Source organism: Gasterosteus aculeatus, chromosome 7 (assembly GCF_964276395.1).
Source record: "Gasterosteus aculeatus chromosome 7, fGasAcu3.hap1.1, whole genome shotgun sequence".
Taxonomy (NCBI): Eukaryota; Metazoa; Chordata; class Actinopteri; order Perciformes; family Gasterosteidae; genus Gasterosteus; species Gasterosteus aculeatus.
The window spans coordinates 31,196,263-31,216,562 of NC_135694.1; the positions used below are offsets into that span (position 1 = coordinate 31,196,263).

General features: G+C 48.0%; 1 protein-coding gene across 1 annotated transcript in view; it reads right to left on the reverse strand.

Moving 5' to 3' along the window:
* The window catches only part of fstl4 (follistatin-like 4), a 92,772-nt gene extending 75,238 nt beyond the window's left edge, over positions 1–17,534 (reverse strand). Inside the window, exons 1-3 of the mRNA XM_040181938.2 lie at positions 17,155–17,534; positions 8,125–8,278; positions 3,770–3,803 (exon numbers count right to left, since the gene is read on the reverse strand). Coding sequence (XP_040037872.2) covers positions 3,770–3,803; positions 8,125–8,268 — 178 coding nt within the window. The 5' untranslated portion in view covers positions 8,269–8,278; positions 17,155–17,534. The remainder of the gene's footprint in view (positions 1–3,769; positions 3,804–8,124; positions 8,279–17,154) is intronic.
* Between the last annotated feature and the right edge of the window lie 2,766 nt (positions 17,535–20,300).

Below are 20,300 nucleotides of genomic sequence, written 5' to 3' on the forward strand. Positions count from 1 at the left end.
GAATGGAGGTAAAGGGTGGAGGTAAGGGGTGGATGTAAAGGATGGAGGTTAAAGATGGAGATAAAGGGTGGCTGTTGAAGATGTAGTTAAAGGGTGGATGTAAAGGATGGAGGTAAAGGGTGGATGTAAAGAGTGTAGGAAAGGGGTGGATGTAAAGGATGTAGGTAATGGGTGGCGGTAAAGGATGGAGGTAAAGGATGGATGTTAAAGATGGAGGTAGAGGGTGGATGTAAAGGATGGAGGTAATGGGTGGTGGTTAACGATGGAGGTTAACGATGGAGGTAAAGGATGGATGTAACAGGTGGAGGTTAAAGATGGAGGTAAAGGGTGGTGGCGGTTAACGATCGAGGTTAACGATGGATGTAACAGGTGGAGGTTAAAGATGGAGGTAACGGGTGGAGGTTAAAGATTGAGGTAACGGGTGTAGGTTAAAGATGGAGGTAAAGGGTGGAGGTTAAATATGGAGGTAAAGGCTGTAGGTTAAAGATGGAAGTAAAGGCTGTAGGTTAAAGATGGAGGTAACGGGTGGAGGTTAAAGATGGAGGTAAAGGGTGGATGTTAAATATGGAGGTAAAGGGTGGAGGTTAAAGATGGAGATAACGGGTGGAGGTTAAAGATGGAGGTAACGGGTGGAGGTTAAAGATGGAGGTAACGGGTGGATCTGAGGGTCTCACAGGGTCATCTGCTCCCACGTGGACCTCCAGTCGTTACGTGAAGCATAAACTGCGTTACAATCACAGTAATTAGCCGTGATTTAACCACCCGTTGACGTAGAAAAAGACACCACCTTCAGATGGAAAAGTGGGTCCACACTTTGTGTGAATAATCGACCTGTGCATCCGATTCAGAAAGTCATTTTTGCGCCTGTGATCATCACGCGGATCATAACAAAGTTCTCATTCTGTAAGCTCCTCTATAAAAAGGAGGGTTGGTTTTTGGCGCCGGCCGTTTCATTTTTACAATTTTGATGAAGTTGTCGATGAACTTAGCGCTCTGCAGCCTTTATCGCTCTGCGGCTTCATGAAATGACGTTTCAAAGATTTTTACGACTCAACTGAGATCGTGAATTACACCTCGGTGAGCGTTGGTTCTTCTGCACGTTCTAATTACGCTACGAGACGAGAGCCAAAGTTCTCATTTAGACCCGCGAGTGTTATGATGGTTTCTGGGGTTTCTTTTGATTTACGTCGCTTCTCCAAGTGAGAACTCCACGACTGAAGTAAAGTAAATGTGAGTGTTTTTCTCAACCTTCACTGCAGGTGGAGGGCAGAACTTCCACATGCATAATACAGCATCCGCCTCAAACACCATCACTTCTAGGACTCTGTGACGGTGTTTCTCCCCTTAAAGCGGCTGCACACCGAGTCAAAATGATCGAGTGCCACCTTGCTTTTCGGGCAGTAGTTTAGTCAACGTCCTTTCCCGGTGTTGCGCAACACCCACTGGCGTCCATGTTGCCGTTGCTTCAGTCGTCTTCTCGCGACTCAACCACTTAAAGATCGAGCATGTCGTGTTTTCCAGATTGTGCTCTGTTTGCAAATTAAATCTGGGACCAATCGTTCTTATTTTCCAGTAAGATGTTGTTACACAATATAATATTATTTGGTATTGATTTGAGCTTCGTCCCCTTTTCTTCCTTCCAGCTCCTCAGTCGTTCGAGCTCATTAAAGTCGCTCTCTTGTCAACTTCGTCCCCTCTAATTCTCACCCAATTACAACCCAAATGAACCAGAGGACTGTTTAACCGGCTCTGCCTCTTCCCGTAGCTGAATGTGTGACGGTAACGAACCCTGAGGTTCAGAAACAAATCGCTCAGTGCCGAATTAGTCCCCCTTCTAGATGGGTAACATTCAATGATTCCACGTGGACCCCCCAGCGATAACGTGATCGCTGACAGCGGATGGACCCGATGGTGGCATCCAGCCGGGGATGGAGAGGATTCTGCCTGAGCCGACTTCTACACCTTCACGCGCAGCGTCCTATAACTGGGTCGGTTTGATTAATGTCATTGTCTCAGCCTGAGGAGCAAAGGCGCTATAAAAGAGCTGGGCGATTATGAGGGAGGGGGAGATATGGACCAAACCGCCAGGAGAAAAAGCAAAGGGTGAACTAGAGCGAAGGAGCGGTTGGAATGTGAGAGGAGCAGCAGGAAGCAACAGACAGAAGATAATTAGCCTCCAGAGGGAAGGAAAGCTCACGTATTACAGCGGCCGTCCTCGACTCATGCAGGGAGACACGTCACGGGGGGGGGGGGGGTCGCGCCCCTCCCTCATCGAAACACACAGAAGGAGGATGAAGAGTCAGACGCTGGATCTCGATGCTTCGTGAGGTTTCTGCTACCTGAGCGACTCGTGCCTTGCGGTCGATGGTAAAAAACTGCTCTGGTTGCGAAGCTGACACAGCCAGAAAGTAAGTCCACCCCCCCTGTCCCCTGTGCGTGAATCCCAGCCCGTCCCCTTTGACCCGCGTTGCTGCCGTAAACCTCCAACGCGCTGAAACCTTTGCAGCTCCGGCGGATTATCGGGAGGTTTAGCGTGTGGCTTCTGGCGCCTCGTGGGGTTGTTTGGGTGGGTTCTGTCCACTCCTTCACCTCCCTCCTCACCACCATCTGTGGAGGCAGTGATGAGGACGCCGCGCGTCGCCTTTCCCCGTCGAGATGCGCGGGACCGCAGCTGGATTCCAAGAGGCAGGTGAGGAAGCACGTAGAGCTGGAAGAGCAATTATCACCGAGAAAGCCGCCTTTCTGCACACAACACTGAGTTGAGTGGAACTCATAGGTAAAAACAATACGGATGCATACTAAGCAGGAAGGGGAGTCCTCTGGGGTCATGTTGAGGTCAGAGAGAACTGCCGTGCGAGCAGAGAAGACGTCACGTCGTAATGGGACAATACTCACAGAGGAAGTGGCTTGTCAAACAGGAAGCACTCTGGACACGTCGCTGTTGCAGTAACTGGAGCACATAAACCCTTCAATCCTGCTGCCCACTAAAAAAATACTTTGCATGCACGATTCTGGCGACGCTGTTAAATAACTGTGGGCTCAGATCTGTTGATTTCATGTCCTATCTGACCCCTTTGTTCCTCCTCGATAACGCTTTCATCTCTGCGTCCGTGACACGAGGGACGGAGGTTCAGCTAACCGGCCGATGTCCCACTGCTCCATCAAATAGTCCAAGGAGATGTGGCGCGTGGTCAATGGGCCGTACGCACACAGCGCGTCTCCAGCCTCCTACAGCACGTCCTCATTCACCTCTTCCCAGAGAAACTGGTGTGCTCCACTAGTGGACCATTCAGGTGGTTCTGGACTCACACGGTGGAGCAGACTGAGCGGGACGTCCCGCTCCCCCCGACTGCATCATTATTCACCTGACGAATATGTCCAGTTCCCTTAAAGAACCGTTGTCCCTTCGAATGAGACACAGATATGATCAAATACAATAGCACTGCTTCCTGTCAGATGGTGTTGAACGCGACTCAATAGACTAAATATGAAGCTCCTGGTTTGTGGATTATCTGCTGGCATGCGGTGACAACCCGAACGCGTTCAATCTGACACTGTGTGCGAGGAGGAGAATCGGTTTCGCCTCAGACTGTCAGTCACGTCGTCATCAGAGCCTCTTCCCCGTAACAGCCTCATGCACCGTCCGCCTTATGACATTTGAATTCCTTCCCAGCAATCAGGGAAAACAAAGCGTGTGCCAGAGCAGCAGCAGCACGCGGAGCGCGTGTTGCACAGAATGCAGTTTGCCTTGAACACGGCGAGTACTCACGTTGATGGATGCTCCCGTCCACGTTCCCCTCCTCCTGCAAACACAGAGCACACACACACACACAGTGGTTATTACAGGCCGGAGGAGCGGGAGGAAAACAGCCCCCGCCAGCTTTGTGCAGCCATTCTTTACCCTCCGGCACCCTTTCTAGGCTCAGAGAGAGACGTCAGAAAAGCAAAAGGTGAACAGGAAGAGACAGCGGAGGGACGAGGACCCCCCCGCCCCCCCTTCAATCACCCTAATTGGAAGACACTTCCCAGCAGGCTGCAGGACGGCATTTTATCACCATGTCAAACAGTTGACACGGAAAGGAGAAGTAATTCACTTTGTCACTTTGTACCTGTGAGCGATATCGACGCGCAGCTTCAGGTTTCAATAGATGTCACTTTCATTCGCGTCTTTCTGACGGCGCTTTGTGTCGATGCGATTGGACGAGGAAGCGGAGGACGATCACGTCTGGAATTCCAAGCTGACTAAAGCACATTTACTGGCGGTTCGGACCTCCCTGCAGGGACTGAAGATAGAACGGCGACGGGTTCAAACAGGTTGGATTCCAGGGCAACGTCCGGAAGCGTCAGAGAAAAGCCCTCCGAGCCCCCACAACGCGCTGGGGGTAAATAAAAGCATGTTTCCTTTGAAATACCCCCAAAAACAACGTTTATGACTGTGGGGCGGCCGAAAACGTCAATATCATTTCTTTAGAATGAGAAAAGGCATAAAACTGAAATTTCTTTAGAAACACTAAAACCGTGGAGAGTTCGGAGTCATGAAGCGGCTTTGGTTGTTCAGCGTGTCACGTTTGTGTGCAAACATTGGAAGATTTGTCGTGCATCGCGCTTGTTACAGCAGCGCGAGCGCTCGATGTGTCGGAAACCGTAAAAAACGAAAGGGCCGACGCGCCGCCTTAGAAAGAGGACGCGGGCCGGTCTCCCAGTGACGGCGTTTGTGGAGCAGCCGACGTGTGACATTTTGCGTCGTTGCGGATGTCACCGTAATGAGGCTCGGTGATAAAAAGATGTGCACGTCTGTGAGGCCTCCTCGGCTTCCCGGGAGACCGAGAGGCTCGCGGAAGACACAACGCCGCTTTCAGCTGTTCCCGTCGTCGCCTCCTCCTCTGCCTGCACGTCTCTACCCCCCCTCCCCCGTCGCACGCCATCTGTCTGTCTTAATTGTGGACGTGCCTCCTCATGGCGGCGGGATGGAATTGAGTGTGCTCATCAGCACCGCCTTCCATCACCTGGAGCGCGGCTGTTTGATCAATTGATTGGAGAATCAAAGCCGGCGTGGAGGTGAAAGAGGGGCTTTGGGCATCTTTCTAAAAATACTATTCTCCACGTCTGCACAGGGATCTTTTTGTCACATTCTTTTCTACATTCGGCCTCAAAGGATTTGTATGCCGTAAAATAATAGTTTTAATTGACGGCAGCTTCTGCAAGTTCGCTAGTACACACACACACACACACACACACACACACACGATTAGTATGCAGTAGTAGAAATGTACATACATTTAAATTTAATTTGCGCCCCCCTTCTCTGTAAGTAAACATGATGATATTTTTGTGGGCAAAACGTAAGTGGATAAGGAATAATTCTCCAAAGCAAGAAAAAAATAAGATAAGATTTTATTGGTCCTGCGTTGGGGAAATCTAAAAGGATTTAAAGACATTTGCTGACGATTGATGGCAAGTTTTGTTTGCTTGTCTATAACGCCTGAAGAAAGTCAACATTATCCTGAGGCTTCATCATAAAAGTCGCCCCTACGCGTCTAGCAGATTACTTTTCCGAGCACTGCAGGCGACGGTTAGCCCGCTGGTTAGCTAGCTGCTTAGCGCGTTGGTTAGCTCGTTGGTTAGCTCTCTAGTTAGCTCGTTGGTTAGCTCTCTAGTTAGCTCGTTGGTTAGCTCGCTGGTTAGCTCGTTGGTTAGCTCTCTGGTTAGCTCTCTGGTTAGCTCGTTGGTTAGCTCGCTGGTTAGCTCGTTGGTTAGCTCTCTGGTTAGCTCTCTGGTTAGCTCGCTGGTTAGCTCTCTGGTTAGCTCGTTGGTTAGTTCTCTGGTTAGCTCGCTGGTTAGCTCGTTGGTTAGCTCTCTGGTTAGCTCGTTGGTTAGCTCGCTGGTTAGCTCGTTGGTTAGCTCTCTGGTTAGCTCGTTGGTTAGCTCTCTGGTTAGCTCGCTGGTTAGCTCGTTGGTTAGCTCGCTGGTTAGCTTGCTGGTTAGCTCGTTGGTTAGCTAGCTTGCCGTCTCTAAAGTGCATGGTATTGTGGCAGAATCTCGGTTTATCACCTTGAATGTTTGCAACATCCATTCTGGCACCCAGCAGCCCATCGAGAGGACGTTTGCGTTGGACAACTTGGGCCCACTACTTTCTGCGAGGTGAATCGTCCCTTCAGTCTCTCCTGTGACTCCGGCTAACAATTCATAGAACCACCAAGTTGTCTGAAAAAGATTCTAAAGGGCAAACCCTGAAGCCGGAGGCTTATGTCAGAGTTGTGTGTCCTTTATTTAGGATCCGATGGCGTTAACACTACATGTCATATAGTGTTCTTCTCAGGGCGGGTTGGGCTCTGACGTCCCAGAAGGAATACATGTGAACACAATCAGCATCAGGGTTCGTGTGGGTTTTACAACCTCGACCAACATGCAGCAGGTCAGGCGCACTGAGCTGAAAGATTTCCAGCCAGGTTTTATACAGATAACGTTTATCAACCAGCAAGCAATGAGTAATGGAGCTTAATTGGCCACGGCCTCCAAAATCAGGAATACGGGTTGTGCTAAAAGAGTGGTCTAAATATTTAAAGCTGGTTTATCGTTTGCTTAAATCACCGGCAGTTGTGTATAAAGCAACATCACTGCTGCTACGGTTACCTGGTTGATTTTACATGATGTCATCAGCTGCACGCCAGCCAATCAGAACCTAATACTACACGTGTACCTCTACTACATCCCGTACGCCTACGTCAATGGGCTTTGTAGTAGATACAGAGTTTAAGATGGCCGCAGCACTGAACTAATGTCTGGGAGTAACGTGCTTCCATCTCCGATGCCATTGAAAGAAGAATCGCACGCTGCGGCTGCAGAGACATTTGGTGGCGACGCAATTTGAACAGCGGGGCAATTCAAGAAAACGTGTGTCTGTTGCAAAGCGTTCTTGAATAGCCCCCCCACGCACCCCCCCCACTCTTATATGCGCTGCTACGCCGACCCTCTTCATTCACGGAGCCACATGTTTACGTGCCGACTCATTCTCTCCATCTCTGTAAGCAACAAAGCTCTGCCCGGATTAGTCACCTGCACGCCGACACGGTTCCAGTGTTCTCGCGGAGCTGCAGCTGCGGGTTTTTGTTGGGCACGAGGAGCATGTTGCTACTTTGACCTTTTCGGAGATGCCGCCTGATTAGCATGAAAAGGCATCAAAAGGAGGAGCAGCGGGGGGAGGAACTCGTGCACAAACTGCTTCAGGAGCCATTTGAACAGGGAGCGAAAGAAAGAAAAACACATGTGCCAATCTGCTCCCAGAAGAGCGCTTCGTAATCCCAGTCACCTTCACAAGGAACCCTCGAAACCGTAAATTTACTCCCGCAAACGTCTGGATTTATTTGTATAGCACATTTCAGCAACAAGGCAATTCAAAGTGCTTAAAAATAAAATCATTAAAAACATGCAAACATAAAGCGAGAAAATGTATAAACAGCGGTTCATTTCTCACTGCTTCATTTCTCACTGCTTCATTTCTCACTGCTTCATTTCTCGTGTTTATTCCGTCTGTTTCACCCTTAAGACACGTCATTGTTTACATGGTGTGTATTATTCTGCGAGCGTCTACAGAAGAAGAAGGAAAACAACATTCCCAAAAGCTTTGAGAATCCTTCCTGCATAATTATTCCCCCGAGGGTTTAACTTTAGGATTCTGGTGCCAACTGGCAGCTTCTAAAGTTCAAATTTGGGGGGGGGGTGAGGAACACACCCACCCGGCACACGCCTCGTTGCTGCCGCGTTGGTCAGCTGAACACGTCTAGGAGTAAATGTTGAGCATCCGTCATTCAAATGAATCCATTATGCATTTTATAAGGATCAAATCTCTTTAAATGAAAGATATTCAGCCTTTTTTTGAACTTGCTAACTAACTTTCATCAAGTCTCGTGCAGATGTTTTCTACTTTTACATCCGCAGCCTTGAGCTTCGAAAGGGGACGTCCAAACAAACAAATGGAGCCCTTCATCACTCCAACGCTTTATTCTCTCGCTGAAGTCTCCCTCACCCAAAAAGATGGCGCTCAAATTCAAAGAAAACGGTATTTGAAATGTGAAACTTACAAGCGTGGATTACAAACAACAAGAGTGTGTGTTAGAAGCTCACCGTGGAGCGCCGGTCCTGGTGGGAGTCACGTGGCACGGTGGGCGTCCCGCCGCCGCCCCACCTGCCGCCCTTGAGCCCTTGGGCCAGGCAGCACCCTGCGGCCCCCAGCAGAGCGGCCGCAGCCCAAACGCCCAGGCCGCCCATGAGTGAGCACCTGAAAGCAGAAGCAAAGCAAAGTCCTTAGTGCTCACGTTCAGAATGAGGTTGAGATGTGAGACAAATAATCTTCGTGTTACGAATACGAGACGCGTGTCGTCTGAAATGATGCTGTTCATGCACACAATGAGGAGAAGGCCACACGCACACACACACAGCCGCGCTTCAAAGCCTCCACTGATGGGGACAATTATCCGTATAACAAAAGGACACAGAAAGTCTTTTGATGTCAACAAAGAGACAAGCCTCTGAAGCGCGGTGCCGTGTGCATAAACTCAGGGGATCAATTCTGCCGCCGCGACACGACGGCTCGCGCACACAAAGACCTTCTGGACGCAGAGCGCACAAAGCTTCCTGCACCCGACGCCCTTTATTTCAGACGTGACTTGCTCCATTTGTAAATCACATCGGAAATGGACAGAATATATTTAATACTTATAACATAAAAGCTTTTTTTTCACGGCTTAAGAGTGGACGAACCAGACCGATGGAAAAGAAAAGCCTTTAAATCATGTAAATACTGTTATACAAAACAACACACATCAAATAGCAAAGTGCAGAATTAGTCAAACTTAAATACTACCAGCTTCTCAAGAGAAGTATTTATTTTGGGTTGTACTTTGTTTGCACTGACGTTCCTGTTATTGTGTCCACCCCCTTATCTGCTGACGTGGGCTCCTACGGTGACACCGCGGTACCTTATTGTTGTTTACGGTGTATTATGTGGCTTTATTGTGTGTTTTACTGCAGAACCTTCGGGGGCCGTAAAGTTTGGAGATGAACTGAAACAAGGGCAGAGAAAACGCCGCGACGCATCTCAAGCAGCGCAGGTGTTTGTGGCGTTTAACCAGAATACTGAATAATGAAACGGTGCTGCGACTCACCTTGACCTGTAATCGCCCCGTGCGTCGCGCTGGAAATGTATTCGCTGCTTTACATATTTATTTACTCCTTTTCCACCAAATAATCTCATCTTTGGAAACCTTTCTGTTTTCAATATATAAAGACTGTTGTTGTTCTTTTCTGTTAACATTTAATCAATAATTGATGATTTAGCTTTACCTTCAGAGCTCAATCACACTGACACACTTTACTTAAAGCTGCATCTTCCCCTTTAAATGTTACACATATTCATAGGAACCAACACAAAACGCGTGTCCTTGTTTTAACACTGTGCAGTAGAAATGCACTGAGCAGTAACAGTTATAGGTGTTATTCTGGCTGTTTATATGAGATTTCATTGCAGCTATTGTGCATTCGTTTTTGTTTTTTTATCACTGCTTATTTATAATACTTGATTTTTATCTTTTTATCGTGTCTCTTGTTACTATAACTGTGTAAATCCTGTAAATTTCCTCGCTGCTCTATAATAGATTGTTGAATCTTCTCTTATTTCGGACACGTTAAAGATGTACATGAAGTATTAAAAGTAACCGCTAACAAGGCACGAGGCAGATTCCCCCTGTAAGTATTGTGTACAACAATGCAGCGTATTTCTTGTAGACCCACTCACAGCTTTTTTGTTTTAGCAAAGAGATGAGAAATGAAAAGCTCAGAGGGGTAAAATGTCGGTGAAAGGACCCCTGAGTTGATTATTTTGTCAAATATAGGAATTCACCTAAAAAGTAAAAAGCCAAAAGGCCCAATATTAAATGATCTGAGAACGAACAAGTGGTTCAAAATAGATAGTGGTGTAAAAACTAAGTGTATAATGTCGAAAACAATACTAAAATGCAGTACTTAGTGTACTTTGGACCTGTGCGGGTTTACAGTACACGCGTACCGGGGACCCGTCATGGAAACGTCACATGACTAGCGAGCCCGAGGCTAACGGGCCTCACACAGGAGAGCCCACCCTGCTGAAATTAACCACCAAATGAGATCTGCCAGTCACTGTCCTAATGGGCTGCATGGCCCCCGGCAATGACACACACACACACGCACACGCATGCATACATGAGTACACACGAGCACACACACACACATGTGGAATGAATGGTCCATGTTGAAATTCATCAGCAGGGAGAGAGTCTGCGACGAGGCCAATTATCTGATCCGCGTATTAAACGGCTTAAAGAGACAGACGCTCCGGTACTCGCCATCTCACACGTTGTGTGTCTCTTTGTGTGCAACTTTCACTCTCTGAGGCAGCAAAGCTTCGCCTATATATATATATATACATTTATATTATATATATTATATATATATACATATAATATATATGTATATATATCTTAATGCTAATGTAGTGTGCAGCCACGTGTCAAAGCATCTCTACTGTTGCACCAACGATAATAAAAGAAGCGTCTCGTCTGCGTTGCGCGGCGCTCAGAGACGGTGAAGCGCCATCTGCTAGCCATCAAACTTTAAGATGAGGCGTTCGGGAGAAGGTGCCGTCTCGCGTTCCTCTGAGACGCATCAGCTGCTTTCAGCCGGGAGACGTTTCTTTTTCTAGGTCAAAGGTAAAATATTCAGTTTTTAAAGCCGCGCTTGATTTTTGTTCTTCTGGATGGAAGCGTTGACGGACTCACAGACACGTAGGAGAAGATGGGAGAAAGTGTCATATGGAAACAATCTGAATGTTAAAACGACAAAATGTTTCTTTGAGATTAAATCTGCTAAAAATAAAGACTGAATTTCTGCAGATGTTTCCCAACGGCGGCCCTTTATTATGGCAATGACTAAAATAAATGCATTAATAAAACATGTAGTTTATTTATGATTACTTTCAGAATGGGATTTATTTCTAGAGCAAACAGTCATTTCCTGGATATGTTTATTTATTCTATCTTCAGCCTTTAGTCTTCTACTTCCAGCGGTTTTCTCACGATAATAAACAAAGAAACAAACAACAAACCTCAAAAATTGCCTTTAACTACAAGCTGACAAATTACGTATTAAACTCAGTATAAAAACACAAGTTGGTAAACTTGAATTTGCTGTTCCTTACAAAGAAACAGAATCACATCCACACGTTGAAAGCAGACACACATCAAGAAACCAACTCAATTAGAATTTGGAATTTTGACTTGAGGAGCTCGATGGCCTTTTGGTAGAAAAATGAAAATGTCAGAATTATATTGCTTTTACTGAGAGTCTTCTGAACCAACAACATAAAACTGCCGTTCTTCCTCAGCATGAGAATCACAAAACATCTGGCTCTGCTGTGAAAACAACACAGTAACTGCCAGGCTGAGGCTAATGGTGATATGTGTCGGCAATATAACACGTATGGATCCGGGGAGCTTGATGTTCCTCGGCGGCGCTGTTGACTGACTCGCTTTCACTTTCTCCAACATTTCCTGTGTTTTTTCCGGGTGGAGCTCATATCCTTTATTGACTGAGATGATCTAAGGAATTCTTGTCAGCCAGCAGACAAGAATGTTGGTGATTTGGAATAATCAGCATTGGACCAAATAAGTCATGTCCAAAATCCTCACAGCCTCTATGATTTCAAAGGAGGGAGGTAAACAGCCAGCAGGCTAGCAGGCCGGAAGCTAGCAGGCGGTAGGCTAGCAGGCGGTAGATTAGCAGGCGGTACACTAGCAGGCCGGAAGCTAGCAGGCGGTAGGCTAGCAAGCAGTAGACTAGCAGGAGGTAGATTAGCAGGCGGTACACTAGCAGGCCGGAAGCTAGCAGGCGGTAGACTAGCAGGCGGTAGGCTAACAGGCAGTAGGCTAACAGGCAGTAGGCTAACAGGCGGTAGGCTAACAGGCAGTAGGCTAGCAGGCCGGAAGCTAGCAGGCGGTAGACTAGCAGGCCGGAAGCTAGCAGGTGGTAGGCCAAGAGGCGGTAGGCTAGCAGGCGGTAGGCTAGCAGGCCGGAATGTCAGATTTCAGGAACTTTGATTTATCCTTTTAATGTCTGAGCTTTGAATACAGTCCAGGGCAATAAATGAGGAGCTGTAGTTCATAAATGATTGACACTCTCTCACAGCCCAGCAGCTAATTAGCGGTACAGCCAAACCCCATCTGCCAGCGGTAAAAAACGGCGCCTCTTGCTTGATGGGATTGGCTGTCTGGGCCAAAGGGACATTGATAAGCTTAAAAGTTGGGAAAACTATTAGACTTTTGCGCGTTGTTTGTCTGCCGGCGGCATGGGGAACGCCTCCAGGTGTGCAGTCAACGGTTGTAAATGACACATTCCAGTTCCAGTACGACAATCCCTCCGACCCCCACACTCAGCGTGCTTCCTCCCTGCAAGTTGCTGCCTTTTTAAGAAAAGATGACAGAGGAAGGAATAAACTCTCGCGCTCGCACTGCCAGGTTTGCAGTTCACTGATCGCTTCCTAAGTCAACATGTTCTTAGGAAAGTTTCCAACATTCACATTTTTTTTTAGCTCAATAGACTTTTCACCCTTTTAAAAGTAGAAGGTGAAGATTATCTGGTGGTGCATGCCCCGTTTTGGGAGGAACCCCTGCTATCGTCCCACGGCTGCCGAACCGATCTGCCTGCACTCGGCTTTAAAACACCCCCCTCTTCCTCCCGCAGACGTCTGTGTCGCAGGAGGTGGAGCCGCCGAGGTGATCGCCTTCACCCGTAATGTTTTCAAGAGGCCTGTCCGCGGCGGCAATTCCTTCTTCCATATTTATCACTCTCGGTCTGGGAAGGTACCGAGGAGACCGGCGGTGTCAATCTGTCTGACAGCCGTGCATCCGGATGCCGCGGCGTAGACCTCCTTATCTCCCACACTCCAGGTGAACAGGATACGCATCCATGGTGCGTTTTTTTTTACGTCCCTTTATTTATTTATCTATTTATATGACAAGATGTAATAAATCTCAGGAGGCTCTGCGGAGGATTTATACAGCACGGTAGCCTGGAACGATAAGGTTATGAACTGTCATTCACTGTAATGCAAGAGGCTCGTACGCACTGGCCCTCGGGAAAGGAGCTGGGGCGTTTGGGGGGTTTGGGGCGTTTGGGGCGTTTGGGGGGGTGTTCAAAGCTGACGGGCCTCATCAGCCGAGGGTCCAGACAGCTCACAGTCAAAAGGATTTAACTGAGACAGCTCGCAACTGATTAAGAGAAGAGAAGATCTAATTAATGATGACTGACAATTTCCATCTTCATCACTCAACGATAAAATATTAGGTAGCATGAAGCTGGTAGTTTGGGTACAGCTAACCGTTGCTTAGCACCAATAAAACAAGGAGAAACGATTTGAATGACACAAAAAAATATAGTTTTCCACCTGCACAGATTCTGTCACATAAATTCCTAAAGTTGGTCAATACATTCTATAAAAAGACCCCAAAACCCAGCATCCTCCGTGGCAGGTGTCAAAAATATACTGTGCATCTCCATTTAAAAAAAGTGATTTCCTAGAATAGAAGCACATTTTACTCAAATAGTACAATAGTACAAAGGCTGAGTGGAAGCCAGTCTTTGTAGTATAGAGAATATGGATAGCTGTATGAAGTAAAGCATTTCAGCCTTCACACATTATAGAATATAGTATGCAGGGAAGTGGCTGAATACAACGATCACACAAAGAACACACACACAAGACGAGGAAACAGCAGAGCACACAATGGGGGCCAGAACCAAAGGAACACAGGGGCATCATGGGATGAGTCAAACCAAACCAGAAGACAGGTGGCTGCGTCATGCTCAGCCAAAGGTCACCAAGTACCACCACTTCCATAATGGACTCAAACCATGAGCTTTTGCAAAAAAGACGGAGGTTTGATTTGAATAGATGCAACGAGGGTACGTTCACACGTGCTGGTGGACATCTGTAGGAAACGTAAGGAGAAATGAAACCTGCAGGTTCAACACCAGTAAGTGGGGAGGGGGGCAAAGTAAACTTTACCAAAGCCGGCAGGCCACAACAGACCGAACTAAAACGATCAAAGGCAGGTGGGTCTTTAAGCCACATTGAAATTGTCAATGGTGGAACGGGAGTTTATTCCAGAGCCTGGGAGCGGCAGCAGAACAGTCTCTGGTTTTGAGGCCTGAAGGGCCGACTGGGGGGGACGAGCACTCGGTTAGAAAGGTCACCAAGGCATCGTGGGCTTTTCTGCATTACCTCCCAATGAATCAAGAGCCTGACCTCACTTGAAGAGAGGCAAGAGGCCCCTCCTTCCCTTTTCATTGACTCGGCACAGACTTCTCCCCGTGAACAGATCGCCGGCGCTCGGGTGTTAAACCCTGAACTCCAGCTCGTCAGGTGGGCTGAAATACGCACAAAGCAGCGAGTGACTCGGTAGATACAGAACCCCCCCCCCCACCCCGTGGGCTGTGTGAAACCTCCACAGCCGCAAATAGGATACCAGGGGGATCAGTGGACTGCTGTAAGTAGCAAAAACAGAATTGTGGGGGAGGTCAGCGCGGAGAGAAAATGCCTCCTCCAGCATCCGTGGCTCCTCAGGGGCACTTTGTGGGGAGGAATGTCTGCGCCCCCACGCACCACCATTCAGCTTCATTCCTCCACGCTAACTCAGCCGCTGCAATACAACGCCAACCTCACTCAAGTCAATGCTAACGGTCTTCCGAATCAGGAGCATTCAAAGTCAGTATGAATGATTTTTACCACAGGGACGAAGACTATTCAGATATAAAGGTTCCAGAGGGGGTTGTTTGGGGTTTGCCTTCTCCCTCTCGACCGACTCTTCCCTCAGTTTCTTCCGCTCGGCGGGAAGCTCTTTGCTCAGGGCGCCGAGCTCAGCGGCTGCGTTCACACAGAGGAAAAGGTCATTTCTAGTGAAGTTCAACACCAGTGATCAGAATTTCAAGTGAAGCGTTTTGTGGCCCTGCGCCCTGCCGTTACATTTCTCTGGGTTTGAGCGCTAAACCCACTTCAATTTAAAACTAATCACGATGTGAGTGAAGGCTGAGACTGGCTGTCCGCGATGCATTTTACTTTGGGTTTTGGAGTATACAGGAACGATGTATTTCTTTGGAAAAATTGCAAAAGCGGAACAAATCAAAGTCAACCGGCGTAAAGACAAAAGAAAATGAATAAAACAGCGTGGTGGATGAAGTGGGATTGGTTTGCCCGGGGGGATAGCTTTGTTGGGCAGAAATAAATCTCAGTCCTGATTAGTTGAGCTCAGCATGGGGTTCACATCAAGGGATCGGAAGCATCTCGATGGCTCATGAGTCCGACGCTATAATAATTATAACTGTCATGAAAAAATGACATTTTTCATTTCAATTACAGTGTAATTTATTAATTTATTCTATTTATTAAGATTAATTGAATCTTAAATGGACTTGTCATCGTGATCTTTTTATTTGGATTGTTTAATGCCTGATGCAGCATTGATGAGGGGGGCGGCGGTGGGGCGGTAGAGAGAAGATTTGACTATTTGCATGTATATCCACGATAATAATAACTAACACCTTGACCGTGACAAACTCAGGAAAAGCTAATTCCTCTGGCCGAGAGAGATACATGTGTGTCATTGAACTGTCCCTATGATGCACAAACTGTATCAGGTATCCAGACTGAAGTATTGAAACTGTAAATTAAAGAACACTGACTGCAGCTTCATCTTTCACTCAAAGGTCAATTACATGTTCATGTTGAAATCATAGAGGAGCAGACTGATGCTCATCAGAGAGCCATGGAAGCCTGTGGAGCCTCCTGCTCAGCCCGACACAGCAGAACATCTTTCTCCAACCATAACACGCACGCACAGGCGCGAGCTGCTTCTCGTGCGGGTTTTTCGGTGCTTTGCAGAATGTCACGGTGAAGGTTTCCTCTGTCCGAGTGAGTGACGCCGGTGTGTCTCTGGCGTGGATCTGTGAGTGTGTGAGTCATCCCACTATTAGTCCGTCTCCGAAGCACAACAAGCGGCCTTAATCTGCCGGTACGCCGCGCTGTGACAGATAATAAATTACACGCGCAATAAGCCGACCGAGTCACCGACGCCCAACCCGCACACTGTGACCCGGGGCGCACCTGACAAGGTGCGGGGCTCCATGGGGCTCCTGCGAGACCCTGAAACTGACCTGTGCTAAATTGTGTTCTAAATGTTCTCACCCTTTGGTTAAATTGTCTTTTAATCATAGTGGCGTGTTTTTTTTTACCGTTATTCTCAGCTATTAAAATATATAATAAATCCAACTAGTGAACACAAACGACACGTTCAGACAGCCGACATCACGTTTGGTCGCTTGTGTGTTTGCCCTCGCGATGAAGGAGCGCGCGGAGGCCTCCAGGTCGCATGTGTTTTACCAGCTGGAGGTCCAGCTGAGAACTGCTGCGGTGAATAGATACGATATCGATCCAGGGCTCTACATGTGCACGCCTGCTGCATGCGAGGGTGCGCGCGTCGGTGCGTACGGGAGACGTGGCCGAGAGTTGGAGGAGCCGAGGTTTACCCCGGTGGTCGGTCGACAGCACAGCGATGAACGGCCCCAAAAGGGACAGAACGACGAAGCCCCAGAAAGAGCCGCTGGCGCGGGTTCAGCACCGCGGAGAGCTCCGGCGGTGGGACGAGCGCCACAGTCTTCTCTGGTCTGATGGCGTCTCACTGTGAGTGTCTCACTTTGTTCCCCCCTGTGCTGCTCCGCATTCCGGGGCATGGGGGGGGGGGGGTGTCAACTGGAGCCAAACTCTGAGAGAGCCTATGCCCGCGTCTGCACGAGGTGTCCACGCGAGGCGGCCCCGCGGACGCTTCTCCTCCGGTGTTGCGCCACATTCCAGGCGGTGGAGTTCAACACTGTCAAATATGACCGCTGACAGCTAGGCTGCCCCTGCACGCCCCCCACCCCCCACCCCCCGCTTTCCGGACGCAGTAATTCAAAAGTACGCCACCGCCACCTTGTTTAGTTTGCACTGAGCGGCGCCATGCAGCCTCACGAGCCACCAAACTTGCAACACCCGCCCTTACTGATGATCAGGAGACACGGCGTGCACCTTACCTGTGGTAGTGCGAGGCAAGAGGGCAGAAGGGAAGGGGTATTCGAGAGGGGGCAGTGGGGCGAAATGCCACAGATTCCCTCGCAGCGACGACACCAAAACTGCGCTCTTCCTCTCCTTCTTCTCCTTCTTCGCGTTGTTTGTCGTGTGTTCTTCTGTTAGCTCCTCTCCTCTCCTCCGGCTCGGCGGGCTGCAGACGGCGGTGGGCTGGATTGCTACGGGCGGGTGCGTGAGGCGGCGGGGTTGAGCGCGTCCCGACTGTCCATCCTGCAGGTTCCTCCGGCTGGGTGTCCTCTCCGCGCTGCGCTCCGGCTCTGCCCTATTTACGCTCCTCCGGCGGCGCGCTCCTCTCTGACGTCAGCCGCTGCACGCCGCGTACTGCGCACAGGCTGCAGAGCCACCGCGCTGCACGCGAAGCGACACCTGTGCGTGCGCGCGAAGCGTGTGCGTGTGTGTGTTTGGACATTCCTTAGGACCACGAAATAAGAGTTGTTGCATTTGTGTATTTATTTCAGGGTTGGTAACCTTTCTGTAATGCATTACGTCACACTTTACATTTGCCTTACCTTATCCAAGGTAAAGATGAGAATGGAGTTAACAGAGAAGACCACTGAAGTTTCTGTTTGTTGGTTCTTCCAGCGAGAACATTAAACAGTCAAATGGTGTCATATGCATATTTGATTTTTTTTCCCAGATTGTTTTAGACACAGGCTTTATTTCGAGAAACGCTGCAGAGCGTCACTAATCAACGAGGCGGCTGTGATGGTCACAGACGGCAGAGGACGGGCAGGTGGTTCCAATCACTTTCACAGATGAGCAAGTTCACAGCGGACCAGCTGCCCATCAAGGCCCCGTCCAAAGGATCATTTACACACACACACACACACACACACACACACACACACACACACACACACACACACACACACACACACACACACACACACACACACACACACACACAGCGCACTGTAACTGCAGTAACGTCACAGGTAAAAGTGTCCCAGTGAGCCTGACTTTAACAACCAACCATCCTTCTCCCACTTTGTTCTCCCCCTGGTGTTAAAGTAAAAAGAGGGATATCTACAAATGGCACAATTAAGCCCACACAGTGTGTCCTGAAATATGGAAGGATAGTTGTGTCCCCATCAAAGTTGCATGTAAATTATTAATGCTCTATAACATTCATTAAGAAAGTGGGAAGAATAAGAAGAAAGAAAATGAATTGGGGGGGTCGGGGGGGCAACAATGTTCTGCAACAGTATAATGCAACGACGTATGAAATTAACATAACTGAATGAATAAATAACAACTTCTCTTTTTGGGAGTATTTCTTCTAATTGGATATAAATCTGATTCTGATGAATCATAAACGTTTAAAAGGCTGTTAGAGAATTAGTTCAAAGAAGTTGAGGTTCAAACCGTAAAAATAATTAGAATATATATGTTGTAATGTGCTCGTAGAACATGTCTAAATATTCCAGCATCATAGTGGAGGGGGGGGGGGGGGGCATTAGTTAGAATATTCCCACTCTCACAATGAAGCAATGAAAGGAATGATGGAGACATTTTTTTATTCATCCCTGACCGACACTTTCATTATTGCTGCTGAATGCGAGTCGTATTAACATGGAGCGCTGAGAACAAAGCTGATTCATTCTTAATTCTTTTATTGTTTCCAGACACAGAGCGCAGAGCCGTTGACAAAAAAGAAAAGTTCAATAGATTGAAGTGCTCGTGTTAAAGTTCTCCTTCAGAAAACGGTTTTATTTTAAAACACTCAGCTTAGTGACTCCCTCACTGACTAAATATGCATTTATGTCCTCCTGCCCCCCCGCTGGTGCTTGAGCCGCGTGCACGACTAGAAACACGATGCAGCGTCCGTCTCCATCTGGAAAGTGCTGTTAGCGCCCTTTTGCTGTTAGCGGATTAGCGTTAGCACTCCTCTGCTAGTTTGAAAAACATCAAGTCGGTGAGTCAGCAACTTGACAGCGGGGAACATTTTTAAAGCTGCGCTTCTTTTTTATGTCTATAATTTATTCGGTCTCGCTGGAGTCTCTGCTGCAGTGAAAGACTTCTATTCGTTGAGTGAAGTGAGTTCTGATCGTGAAAATAAACCGACTGGAGTCTTCTGGCTCCGAGGAGAACATATTAACCGTGTGTTTTACACATTTATAAACTATCGTACTCTATTTCCCAGCTGGTTTCATTTCCTGCCGACTCATTTGTTCTGTTTTGCGCCAGATGTTCTGGAGGTTTTTTCGTGGTGGGAAAGATGCTTGTTATGATGTTGATCAACCTTCCAACCCTTTCACATTAAAGTACAGGAGGAACCTTTGTTTCCCTGCTGAGTGATCTGCTGTCATCACACCACATCACCAAGAGAGACGATCGCGTAATAAACTTTGTAAGATAACAGAATTGGGTCACCGAGCAGCCTGACAGCAAGCCGGCCATTTGGGACAATAAGACATCGACTGTTACGCTGTTAGAGAGACGAGGCAAACTAAAACATTACAATCTGTTCTGTGGCAGGCAAACAGGCAGGCATGCAGGCATCCAGGCATGCAGGCATGCATACAGGCAAACAGGCATGCAGGCATCCAGGCATCCAGGCATGCAGGCATGCAAGCATGCATGCATACAGGCAAACAGGCATGCAGGCATCCAGGCATGCATGCATGCAGGCATCCAGGCATCCAGGCATCCAGGCATGCATGCATGCAGGCATCCAGGCATGCATGCAGGCATGCAGGCATACAGGCATACATTCTTTGTCGTGTAACAAATTAAATAAAACACTTGTCACATTCTTACAACCAGATCCTTCTTTGAAAAACATAATTGTTCATCTTTGGGAGGCATTTGTTTTTGTTGCAGTGATGCTGATTTGCGTCGTGTGATTGTGGTTCTGCTGAAGCCTCCTGCGAGGTCTTTAAGTTATTAACCTTGCCCCCCCCCTCAGCCTCCAGATGGATTCTCATTGTCTGCAAACATCCAGCAGTCTGAAAAACTCTTCTCGTGGTGGTTTCTCCAGATTTACACCTTCGGGACTTTTCCAGGAGGACGTTCTGAGAACATTGTCTGTGGCCCTCAGCAGCGGATGTAGTCGGATCCTCAGTATTGACGAATGCACATCAGATCAATT